This window comes from Panthera pardus, unplaced genomic scaffold (assembly GCF_024362965.1).
Source record: "Panthera pardus isolate Hobbes unplaced genomic scaffold, ASM2436296v1 HiC_scaffold_24, whole genome shotgun sequence".
Lineage (NCBI taxonomy): Eukaryota > Metazoa > Chordata > Mammalia > Carnivora > Felidae > Panthera > Panthera pardus.
Window position 1 is genome coordinate 97,601,426 of NW_026526810.1, and position 13,193 is coordinate 97,614,618.

The window sequence follows — 13,193 nt, forward strand, 5'->3', positions numbered from 1 at the left end:
GGTCTCAATATCTGAAGACATAGCCTAGTAGAAGAGTATGAAAAAGTTGGGAGGTGATGAAAGAACTGTTTTGCTTTGGGCTCAGTCCCTCTTACTAATATGTCACCTTGATTTGTCAGTTAATCTTTCTGAATCTTGATTACCGTCTTAGCAAGGATAAGATGATCTCGGGGATCCCTTGCAGCTCTACTGCTGTAATATATGAGCAGCAAAGTTGCTTTTTCTTTAACAAAAATCTCCCTGTCCCAAACTATTTCGAAATAATCACAAGCCACAAAATAATAAAAGTACCATTTGTTGAGTAATAAATGTCGGCACTGCTCTGTTATTTACATATATAATCTGTGTTAATGATCATAAGAAACCCATGAGATAGAAGAAGAAATTGAAGCACAAAATGGTAATATCCCACCAAGTGGTGGTTTCTCCCAGGGGTCACAGCTAGCCCCCATTGGTACGGTGATTTGCATTCAGGCAGTTTAGCTTCCAGGTTTGTGCTCTTACCTACTGGCTTACAGCTGACTCTCGAATATCATGTCTGCTTGTCAATTACTTGCAACTTTTTTTTTTTTTTATCTTTCATACTACAGTGTAGACTGAATAGAATAAAATGGGCGTTTTTTTTTTTTTCCCAGAAAATGACTTCTAAAAGATCACAGAGTAGTATATCCATGTGATATAAAGGTTTCAGAAACATTGGTTGGCTGGCTATTTCTTGAACAACTATACATAAAGGACTGAATTAGGCATCTTAGGGAAAATAAGGAAGAATAATGGAGGGAAACCGTTTATTTTTTCTTTTCTTTTATGAAAATCCCAGCATTGCAGTAAATCACTTCAGCCTATGAAATGACTTACTGAAGGCACATCTTAAAAATAATAACAGATTTAGCATATTATTTCCATTTGGATGTTTTTACTAATGCTGCTTTGTTGGATATAAAGAAATGACTTAAGTATGCTTTGGTTTGGAGTAATGAAATAGTTATTCTTTTTTGAGTTAAAATTCATTGTTTTAATAAAGCAGAAATAAGCTGTTGTTTTTGTAAGTTTCAGGAAAATGTTTTTGTTAAGCAAAGAATCTGAATATTAGAAAACATGCTCCTTTTTATTGCAAAGACTATGCAGTGTATAAAATTCACATTTAGGTTGTTAAGAATTCCGAGGTGTTTCATTGCAGCGGCAAGTCCCATTGAGGGAGAACACCTCCTTTGGAGGGTGGACCTATCAGAATGGAAGGGAGGCCTTGTTAGAAAAAGCCCCAAAAGCGATTCAGATTTTCCCTTCTCTCTACCCCAATCCTGTTGAAAATCGCTGTTTAGAAGAGGTTTCACAGCTCCTTTCTCCAAAGCCAGCCAGGTACAATATATAGCACTTTCTTAAAGAGAATAAAAAAAGAAGGCACTAGAACAAGAAGAGGCAAAGAGAAGTTACCAAGAATAGAAGAAGAATTCGAGTTACAGAATGGAAACATTAACAGCTAGAAGTGGTATGATGTTAACAGGCAGAGAGCTCAATTAATTGTTAGTCTTTAAAATCCCTTATACTTGAGGTAGAACAGGAGCATTAATTGGAAGATTTGCTCACTACTGTCAACTCTGTAGTTTTGTCTTTATGGTTAAAGAGGATTAAGACTGTCTTACTCTTCCTTGTGGTTTTTACAACATCTCCTATAATAATGATGGACACATAAAAAAAAAATGTTAATGGAATCCTAGCTAGACCTACGGTAGATTTCCTTTTTCTTTTCTTAGTTTCTACCCAGCTCTGTTTGGTATAAAAGGGGATGACGTTGCTTATTTCTTACTATAACACAATAGAGAAGTTTAAATTCTGGGCCTTGAAGCAATCACTTCAGAGCAGGCTGCCACTTAATTTTACTTGCTACAAAAAAAAAAAAAAAAAAAAAGTGGTTCTTCAACAGAAGGGGCCTCTGAGGTGGGACTGATTGGTACCATTGTGGCCACCTTTGTACTATAGGTGCTGTGTAGAATCAGAAAGGTAGCTGTAAAGGGGCCAAGCAGTAACCTCTCCCTCTTTCTCAGAAACTTAGAGGCAGAGTAGGAAGTGAAAATAGACAGTGTTTGTATAGTAACATCATAATAAGCACCTTTAATACATGTAAAGATTATTTTAAAACAACATCAGAGTTGGATGTTTAATTTTGGTCTATTTGCAGATTGTCAATATAACAGATAACTTGTATTTGCCCACAATATTACCTTCATAAAACTATATTTTCTTCTTTGGGGCGCCTGGGTGGCTCAGTCGGTTAGGCGTCCGACTTCAGCTCAGGTCACGATCTCGCGGTCTGCGAGTTCGAGCCCCGCGTCGGGCTCTGGGCTGATGGCTCAGAGCCTGGAGCCTGCTTCCGATTCTGTGTTTCCCTCTCTCTCTGCCCCTCCCCCGTTCATGCTGTGTCTCTCTCTGTCTCAAAAATAAATAAACGTTAAAAAAAAATATTAAAAAAAACCTATATTTTCTTCTAAAACCATTCTTTGTAAGCTTTTTTTCTTCATTCATCTGTATTACATTTAATTTTTTGACATACTTAATTTTTAGATTTCCAACAGGATGATTACAATAGCTAACATGAATGTTTGTCATCAGTGAGAATCTATTGCTTGCTTTAATCAATGATGCATTGCTTAAAATAATGTTCATTTAAATATCTTTTTCCAAATCCACTGAAATTTTTGTGAAGTAAAGGAAACTTGAGAGATGCTGATTTTTAGAGAAAACCAGAAAATACTGATGATACCATCTTTCAATTTTTTCCAAATCATTCTGCCCTAAAGATCTGTTTGAAATAACGAATATCGATAGTTATTGATTGACTGTGTTGCAGAGCACAGGTTCACAGCATGCCATTAACACGGGCACAAGCCCTTGGTGCCCAGGGTGCCTTGTGGGCTAGAGAACCACATGTGCTACAGGTTTCTTTCTTCAGTTATTTAAGTTGACTTCATAATTCCTTAGCCATAGTTTTTCCCCAGCCTACTTCATTTTGATATTAAAATTCGGCTTTGGTGTACCAGTGTACTGCTCTTCTCTGTTCTCTGACAACATTACTGGCTGCTTCACATAGATTGTGTTGGGCAGGATGCCCCAGACTGGCCCAGGTGAAGGGAGATTCTAAACTTCTTTTTGTAACCATTAAATCCCTAAGTAAGAGAATCTGCAAAAACTTTTAACCTTGGAAGAAATGGTCCATGAGTTTCTCTTAGTTAATACAAATTGCAAATTCTCTAGTGATTCTTTGTTTCCCCCTTTCCCTCGTTTTTGATGCATAAAGATAATAATCCATTAGGTAAAGTGGGGTTTTTTTGATTGATAATGATTAAAATTCAGCTGTTTAACTTCCTTTTTTATATTAAGGCCATTAGATCAGGCTTCTATTTACCTGGTTTTATGAGAGTAACTGTGGGAGTGCATGTAGTTTGTGTTCTTTTTAGTGAAGAGGAAGGAATCATAGTTATTTCTAGGCCTAATGGATTTTCTTATGAAAAAAATTTCAATGTAGCTTCATCAGGTGATATGGATCGGACACAAATTGAGCCCAATCTGTACCTCGCATCTGTATTTACAGGTAAGATTTTTACATTAAAAGTTGTTGAACTTGGAGCTCTTCAGATTTTCCATTTTCTTATGCTTTCTTTCATAATAATCAGCACAGTTGAGATACTAATTACACCTTTTTAGATTCTTCTCAAATATCTGTAAACTCACCCCCGGTAATAGAACTCCCTGTGCTAAACTCAACCCTGCAAAAAGCATAAGTTAAGGGACAGAAAAAAATGTTTCATTTCCCTTTGGAAAGTTTATAAAATGTTGAATTAAAAGGCTGCAGGTGTGGTATTCAGAGCACTAAGGATAGTACTCAAGATAATTCCATCTGGGGGAGGTTATTTGTTGGGACAGGACAGTGTTTAAACTTTGAAGTCAGTTTTAAACAAAGTGAAGCAGCTGGAACCTGGCATAAGAAGAAACAAACCTTTCACATTAACTATTGCTTTTTAGAGGAAAAAGAATTGGAGTTGTTTTTACAGGTGCCAATACATTTATTCTTCCTATAGGAACTGCTTTATCTGTATCCTAAATTATACATTTCAAAATAAGCATTTGTCAATTCATTTTAAAAACAGAAGCAATAGTAAGTGTAAAACATGCAATAGGATTTCTATGTCTAGAACAGATTTTGGAAGGAGACGAGGGCAGCATTTTAAATCACCCTTTTAAACATGAAAGTAAGACAAGAAGTGTTGAACAGGGACTAATTCTGGAAAGCACAGGTAAATAAAATATCACATACTGTACTTCACATCAAATGACCAGGCACCTTCTTCATATAGACTCGTAGTATTTGTTCTCAAGCACCGAAGCTGTGGTGCTGCAAAATCTGTAGAGCCTGGGTAAGTATGTGAGGAGAATTGAATACAGCAGGATAGTTTAGCAGCTGCTTAAACAAGGAATTAAAGGGAGAGTAGATGAGCCCAAGATGGACAGGAAAAATGCTTCAAGAGCTCAATAAAATACAGCTGAAATACTGTAACATTTTCACAGACAGCTGGGAAGCAACTGCATTGCTGGAACTCAGGGCTGATTTTAAAGACAGGATCTGGTCGCTGCGAATGTAAGCAAGCTGTTAAGGAGAAACCACAGACTGCTGAGGTGGAAGCCGATCAGTTTGGTTCAGCAATCATTGCAAGGCCCGCTGTGTGCTTACCATTATGCTAAAGCTTTGTAGAATGCAGAGGTAAATAAGACAAAGTCACTGTCCTGCTGAAGCACATGTTCAACAGGAACAGACCCACAAGCAAATAACGATTGAGATGATAAGGCCACAGATACTTACCGTGTACCTACTGTCCTAGTCAGACAGCAAAGACTAGAAGTCCCAGTCCATGCTCTTAAGGGGTATATTACTCAGAGCAAGTGACAGACTCATAAATAATTACAGTGCAGTTTGGTAAGTGCAAATTACCAAATTATCTTCAGAGAGAATAAGGCATCCACAATTAACAGGACAGGAATTCCTGTATTTCACCACTAGTGCTGGAAAAACAGCTCAAAGAATGTGATTCACTTGCACATGGGGCTGGAATATCCTTTAAGTCGGTGGTTCTTAAATATTTGCGGGACACTGAAAGCTATGACCATCTGTTTCCCTCCCAGACTGTACTTGTGTGAAAATAACTTCATAATTTTTCAGGGCATTCGCAGATCCTGGTCATTCATCCATGCTTAAGATCCTTTATGTACATGGATTAAAGACGATTACATTTGTTTCCTTTTTAATTTTACTTTTAAATTTGTAGTTTATAAGAAACCAATCTTTGTTTTCATGTAGAAAAACCCAAATCCAAACAATTTAAAGTCATTCAGCTATCTATTCATCATATCACAGAAGAATGCCACAGATTCGTATATATCACTTGTGCCTTGTGTGTTACTTAATCTGAATGAAGAGTTTGAGATCTATACTCTTCTTCTATAAAGCTGTTAAAGAAACTTTTCCTTCTTTCTCTGCTTGTTTCATGTGTTAGGAGAGAATGCTTTGTTTGGATTCCTCTCAGTATGCAAGTGACACAGATAGAATAATGGATTACCAAATGTTTGAGGATTAGAGTCAGAATCTGAAACCTGGTGATGAAATGCATTATCTAAACCCAAAAAGCTTTTACAGCATTAGGCATATTTTTTAGAAATATAACATACAACATATAGGCAAAAATTTCTTTTGCACATAAAACACAACTTCATAGGCAAAATCTTAAGTGGGCATTATAAATTCTGTATTATTGGGGTGCCTGGGTGGCTCAGTCAGTTGAGCGTCTGACTCTTGATTTCAGCTCAGGTCACGATCTCAACGGTTCATGAGTTCGAACTCTGCATCTGGATCTGTGCTAACAGTGCAGAGCCTATTTGGGATTCTCTCTCTCTCTCTCTCTCTCTCTCTCTGTTCTTCCCCCACTTGTGCTCACACACACACTCTCTCTCTCAAAATAAATAAATAACTTTTAAAAATCCTGTATTGTTACTTGTATTACTTAGAATAAATTAGTTTTAACTTTTCTGTTCCTTAGTCTTAGAAATCCAATATCAAACAAAATTTCTTTATGAATTTTAAATATTATTAAAGCAAAAATAATTGAATTTCAAACATCTAAAAGATATATTAAAATATGTCTTAGGAAGCTTCAAATACACCGTCTGACTCAATGGTATCCCAGCTTAAATGTATGCTAAGTTAAATGACGTACATGGAATCAAGGAGTAGTCTCTTTAAAAAAAAAACTCTGAAAACAGCTGTTGAAACAATTACATCATAGAGTAACGACATGACTGTGGAAATTTTTAAAGTCAAACTTTAAAAGCATCAAACTACATTTAATATAGGTAGAAAATTTATGTTTGATTTAATGATGATTTATTAAGATATGATGTCTTTTTTCTTTTAAAAAAAATTAAATTCTGTGAGGACCATAACTGGATATGAAGGTTACTGCTTTTGCCTGGTAACAGTCATCAAAGCGATTTTTAAAAATGCTCCCCGTCTAAAAGTTCTCTTTTAAAGTTCAAAATGACTGTTTAACCTGTGTAAATGAACACTTCAAAAAGTCTTTCCAAAATGCACATTTACAAACACTTTAGATAAAATGGTGCATTTTATTGACTCAACTCATTGACTAACACACAATTACTAGAGTTGAAATAGCATAACTATTTGGAGGTCTTCTGGAGCTATGGGGTTTTTTTCTTAGTGCATTTCACTGAAACATTTGTAATCCCCTCTAAAGCAGATTGACTTTTTCAGTCCATCCTGAGGGCCACTGCCTCTTAGGATAGTTGTTTTCAGTTATGTAAAAGTAAGAGCTAATCCATTTTGAGTGCTTTCTATGTGCCAGCACTGTACAGAACACTGCGTGTGCATTATCTCATTTAATCCTCATAAACCCCCCACTCCTGAAGAAGGTACTCTTATCTTTAAAAGATGAGGAAACTAGGGTTTGCAGAAGTTACATAACTTTCCCAGAGTCTGTTATCACTCACTACCCCTCTTAGCCATCACCTATTTTTCTTTATAGCACTTACCACCTCCTGACATGTTCTATGTTTATTTCCTTACTTGTTTGTCATTTGCCCTACACTCAGCTGGAAGGTGGTGGCAGTGAGATCGGAGCTTTTGTTTTCTTCACTGCTGAAATCTCTAGAATCTGGAATGGTGCCTGGCACATAGTCAGTGCTCAGTCGATATTTGTTGACTGGATAGATGGATGAGCCCAGCTCTGCCCTATTCCAGAAGCCTCACACTGACAATTTGGATGGGACAGTTCCCAAGTGACTGGACAGTAGATCTCATTTGGGCCCCAGACTTGACCTATCATAAAGGGACTTGAAAGCTTGAAATGTCATCACTGCTCCTCTCCTTGCCTGCCCCTCCCATTGCATATTACATCAATGGGATTTATTTTAACCACCTTTAAAAGTTATATATTTTGGGCAATGAAGATACTTGATACAGGACAAAAAGCAATGAGTTACCTCAACGCTGCCAGTTATGAATTAATTAGATGAATTATAGTAGACTTTTTTTTTTTTGAAAACCATCTGTTACTTTGTGTGACTGTTCATTCTTGGGTCTCTTTCTACTTATCTCTCTGACATTCCCTTTTGTTTTTCTTTATTTTCTCTTCTTTCACCTTTCTTTGTCCTTCCTTATAGTTTTGTCTTCATTTCCCTTCTCTATTTTCTCTCCTAGGTGATTACTGTTCTCATTACTCTAGTTATTTTTTCTATATAGGTGACTGCTAATTCTGTCTCTAAAACTGCCTTACAGTCTTTGGCACCTTTGATTCCAGTTGCCTGCTGGAAAAGTGCATTCACACATCTTATAGGCATCCACACTCATCAGGTATATAACTAATCCCAGTATCTCCACACCTCTGTATACCACCGTAGCCTCAAGCTTGTTTGTGTTCTTCTTACTGCCTGCCTTAGTCAACTAACCCTGTAATTGCAGAGCCATACTCAATTCTTTATTAGTTCTGAGTCTCTCTCCAAAATACCTCTTTCCACTGGCAAGTATCAGTTTTTACATGGACCATTTCCATAGATCTCTCTCCTCCCTCATTTTCCACGCAGCTGTTGGAATTCTCTTTTCTAAACTGCATCTGGTCATCTTACTTCTCTGTTCAGAATCTTTTGTGACTCATCATCATTTACAGAACTTGACCCTGACCTTCCTTTACCGCCTTTCTCTCTCACCATTCCTCCAATCCCATCAATACTTGGACAGCAGAACAGAGTTCCTTTAACATGCTGACTTTACATGGACTTAATTTTGTTCTCTTTTCCTTTTTCTTTTAAATCCTACTTCAACTGCTACTTCGACTTCATTTAAACTAAGTATCACTATACATGTCTGTCGCCACTCCTAGGTTGTGAGCTTCTTGAGGATGAGGACTGTTTCTTTTTCATCTGTGAATCTCTCAGCACCATCTCAGCTCCATACATACAATAGTCTAGTAGAGATGTTTAGCTAGTGAGAGTATGGTTTGAAAAAACCCACTTTAATGTCTCTGGGCGTCAGTCGCCTTGTGTGTCTCTCAGAATTGCTGTCAGGATGAGAGAAGATGATGGGAACAAGATCTTTGTAAAATTTTGAATTGCTGTGTAAATATGAGGCATTAACTACGAAAAATAGCATAACTTTGTAGTGGCTGCAAATTTAATATGTTCTCTGAGACTTGTAAATTTCTTCAAGATCCGAAAAAAAAAATAGTTATAGCTCTTGTTACATCATTGAGCAATTTAATCAGTAATTTACTGCACATAATAGAAAATAAAGGTACATATAAAGCAGTTTTGTGACATCAGATAACAGAGAAAAGAAGAATATCTGGTATCAGTGTGGTTTTTGACAGGTATGCAAGTAACTAAAGGAATGGATTTTTTCTGACTAATTGGGGGAAGATAACATTGAACATTGGGCTGAAAATTAATTTTGCTTTTGGCTTTAGTTATGCTCTATGTTAGTTTTTACTTTATTGAGGAAGTAAGCTCTGATTTTAGATACTTCTCTTGGTTTTGTGCACACTGAATGTGGAGGCCGACACTGGGCTCAATCCCATAACCTTGGGATCATGACCTGAGCCAAAACCAAGAGTCAGACGATCAACCGATTGAGCCACCCAGGTGCCCCTTTTGATCTTTTTCAAAAGCGGTTCTTATTGTGTCTTAATTTTAGTTTTTATCATATCCCGACAAAGCTAAATTTCAAAAAGTCTTTTCTTATGTAAAAATTTATTCTATTTAAGTTGACATCAAAATTGTTTTCTTCTTAAAAGATTATACTATGGTATTACAGTTTATGATGTTGCTATAATGATGCCAAGTCTTATTACCTTACCCTCTTTTATTAAAAAAAAAAATGAATTTGACACAAGTAACAAAAAGGAATGGCATAATATTGAAAGCCTTTATAAGACTTCCTAAAATGAAAGGAATTTGGCTTTTACAAGTATTCCAATTTTCTTGGACAGCTGTGATTGAGTCATCATTGAAATCTCCAGAACTCTACTTTTACTGTGGTCCCTATAAAAATGTAACAGAGAATCCACTTTACTACTGTGAAAACTATGTGAAAAATATAAAGGAGCTTTAGAAAAATGACTACGACTCTTGGCTCACAGATTTCTCTAAGATTGTTAAAGATAATTTGTTTTTAAGACACTTATTATTCTTAGGTATATATGGTAAGGCCATAAAATTTGAAACAAGGATCTTTGTAGTCTTAAATAATACCAAGTTGGCATTCTTCATATTCTTAGGCAGTGTGCTTTAAACGTAAAGAAGCGAATTAGGATATAGGCAGATAGACGACATTTACAGTCAAATCTGGATTGTTTTTTTTTTTTAACATACTAATGAATTCTTCATCCCCGACTGGGTCTCCTCTGCCACCAGCTAGCTTCTATATTGCCTCCCGCTAGTCTCAATCCATGGAGTGGAAGCTTTCTTCTGTATTTGGCTAAATGTAGAGATAATGAAGAAAAGTCTGTTTTACAGGGAAAAATGCTTTCCAAAGTCAAATGTCAATGATATTTGAATGATCACTTTATTATTTCTTCTTTTGACGTTGCTTTCCTTCTATCAGTTCTGTTAGCTAATAGCACAGCACTCTTAGACACTCAGAAATGAGCATTAATGACATGAGTTGAGTGTCCATTTTTTAGGAGTAGGAAAAAGAGTGAAGTGCCTTGGAAACCTTTGACTTCAGATGGTTTTCAGATGGTTCACGTCATGGCTTTAAAAAAAAAATCACGTTCTTTTTGTAACTTTAATAGCAAACCCTTATTTTAGGGCTGTTCCAGTGTGTTTTTGAATTGGGCTTCGCGGTTTACTTGATGGTAATAGTAGTGATAGTACTATATTAAATAGAACCATCCAGTGGTGCTGGTAACTCTTAGTTTTTGAGCACTCACTAAGTGCCGAGCTCTGCTGTCAAGCTCTTTACTGAGACTATTCTATCCTCATTACACGCTGCAAGGTCGGTACTATTAACATAGGAGAACTGAAATTCTGAGTGCTGAAACATTTTGCCAAGGTTACTCAGTCAGTAAGAGGGTAGGTCTAGGCTTTCACCCTACTTGGTCTTGCCTGGCATCTGTCATGTGTACCACAACTTTTGGCATTTGGGTACCATCTTAGTCCACTCTGGCTGCCATAACAAAACACTACCAACCAGGTAGCTTATAAACAACAGAAATTTTGTTTCTCACAGTTCTGGAGGCCAGGGGTCCAAAATCAAGTCACCTCTTCCTGGTTCATAGTGATTGCCTTCTCATGGTGGAAGGGGCTAACAGGCTCTCTTTTATAAATCCCATTTGTGAGGGCTGCACCCTCATGACCTAAGTACCTCCCAAGCCCCCACCTCCTAATACTATGACTATAGTGTAGTCACGTCAGGCATTAAAATTTCACCATATGAATGTTGCGGGGGAGGGCATAAAAGTTGAGATTATAACATACTTTTAAAATGTTGTCTATAATTGTCTAGGGGTGGGAGCGGAAAGAAGGAAGGTGTGGTTCATTTCAGACAAGTTCTGAGCTCTTTGAGAAAAGAAATGACCTCATATGCAATCCTTGTTTTGATCCCCCTGTATTATTTAAGAAAGTTTAAAACACATAAATGCTCAGGACATGCTTATTTAGCTGAACGAGTTTCTCCCTTTTTTATAGGTGGTAAAACAGTCCCACTTTTCACTTCACAGACGTCACCTGCCAAGATGTCTGTGACGCTGCCCTCGGTGAAGCCGGAGGACTGCTCTCAGTCTCTGAGCGTTAGCAACGTCCAGGGGGACACGGAGTCCTCAGGAGCAGATACCTTCTGAAAGGAAAGTGAGAACCAGCACAATACTTGTGCCACTGGTTTTGAAGTCATTTTTCTCTGGCGTAAAACCATGTCTCCGACTATTTTGGTTTTTGAGCATATTCTGAAAAATGATTTCTAATTTTTTGTTAAAGTAAAAAGCATAATTTGGGTACTTCGGTAAAATTTTTAAATAAAGTAATTTAAAATATGAATCATTGTGAGTCTGAGTTATTTCTTAGAATCCTGAGGCAGCATGGAATAGTGGAGAGAGCATGCTTGACATCTAAGAATTTATTCTGTGGGTATAATTATCTCCAATTATGAAATGATGTTACTCAAGGCTGTTCATACCAATTTTTTAATAACCAAAAATAATTGGCAGCAATCTAATGCCTATCAATAAGAGCCTAACTAAAAAAGTGATGGCAAATCTATACAATGGAATACTATGTAGTACAAAAAAGAATCGTAAAATGTTTATGTGTCGATGTGGAATTGTCTCTGAGAAATATTGTTAAAATGAAAAAAAACCGTGTCATTCAAAATGGGGTGGGGAAGAATCCAAATAGATGGTGTGTACACACACATAAACTCACATACATATATTTGCTTATGTATGCATTAAATATCCTTGGAAGAATACATGAGAAACTGCTGTTTGTCTCCAGGGACAGGGATTGAGTAGCCAGGTGATAAGCTCATTGATGGAGTCGAGGATGACTGAAGCCTCTGTGTATTCGAACTTCAGTTGTGACAGGAAAAAATTATGAGTGAGGTTTACTTTTTATATACCTTATAAACCTTTCTACTTTTGAAACCTGTGAAATGTGATTAGATTACCTTTCAAAGCACGAATCTATACAATTAAAAGAAAGCAAAAGGGTAACTTTGAAATACATAGGTCCCGGTTCCGCTTTCTTTCTGCTCTGTGATAGGGGCACCTTAGCCCCTTCTTCATGGCTGCCCGGGTAAATGGGCTTAATACTTGTGTTGCAGGATAATGGGGATTATCGATAATGTTGGGAGTGGTGCTCAGCACAGTGCCTGGCACCAGATAAGAGCTCAGTCACGGTAGGTGTCATTATCTGCAGGAATTTAAGCATCTTGCACTAGAGGGTAAGCTCAATGAGGGGGGTTGCCTAGGATTAGCAAAAAAGAAAACTCGTCTCCCTGAACATTTTGTTTTCTTTCACAGCTGAAGGTCAAACGCACGGTAAGCATGGTCATCCTTGACTTTCCTCAGCATTTTTCTAGGTTACTTAGTGGGTCTCAGCCCTGGCTGCACATTAGAGCCTCTGGGAGCTTTAAAAATGCCTGCGTTGTGTTCTCAGGGATTCTGATCTCCTCCATCTGGGATAGGGCCTGGGCATTGGTATTCAAAAATAAAAAAGACCTTCCCAGGTGATTAAAATGTATATTCAAGGTTAAGAACTACTCAAGAGCAATAAAGAATTCCTTAATCTTCTAGTAGGGTCCACTGCCTGGAGAATTTAGGAAGAGTTGGAGGATTTCTTCTCAATGAAGACAGAAGCTGCAAGAACGCATGGAAATGGGTCAGCCTTCTGCACACGTTTCTTTTTTTTTTTTAATTTTTTATTTATTTTTAAGACAGAGAGAGACAGAGCATGAGTGGGGATGGTGCAGAGAGAGAAGGAGAGAGACACAGAATCTGAAGCAGGCTCCAGGCTCCAGCCTGATGCAGGGCTTGAACTCACGAACCGCGAGATCATGACCTGAGCTGAAGTCGGATGCTCAACCGACTGAGCCACCCGGGCACCCCCGCACACGTTTCTTATATCAGATCCTCAAGCTTCTC

The 13,193-nt window shown here is 37.4% G+C and overlaps 1 protein-coding gene across 9 annotated transcripts in view; it reads left to right on the plus strand.

Annotated features, from left to right (window-relative positions):
* KIAA0586 (KIAA0586 ortholog) overlaps nt 1–11,589 on the plus strand; it is a 115,097-nt gene extending 103,508 nt beyond the window's left edge. For 7 of the 9 annotated variants that reach the window (XM_019451677.2, XM_019451670.2, XM_019451674.2 and 4 more), the window contains 2 exons: nt 3,524–3,589; nt 11,245–11,589. In XM_019451677.2, the coding sequence (XP_019307222.2) occupies nt 3,524–3,589; nt 11,245–11,396 (218 nt within the window). In that variant the 3' untranslated portion in view covers nt 11,397–11,589. The remainder of the gene's footprint in view (nt 1–3,523; nt 3,590–11,244) is intronic. The other 2 variants (XM_019451672.2, XM_019451676.2) reach the window with 1 other exon arrangement.
* The last annotated feature ends 1,604 nt before the right edge of the window (nt 11,590–13,193 follow it).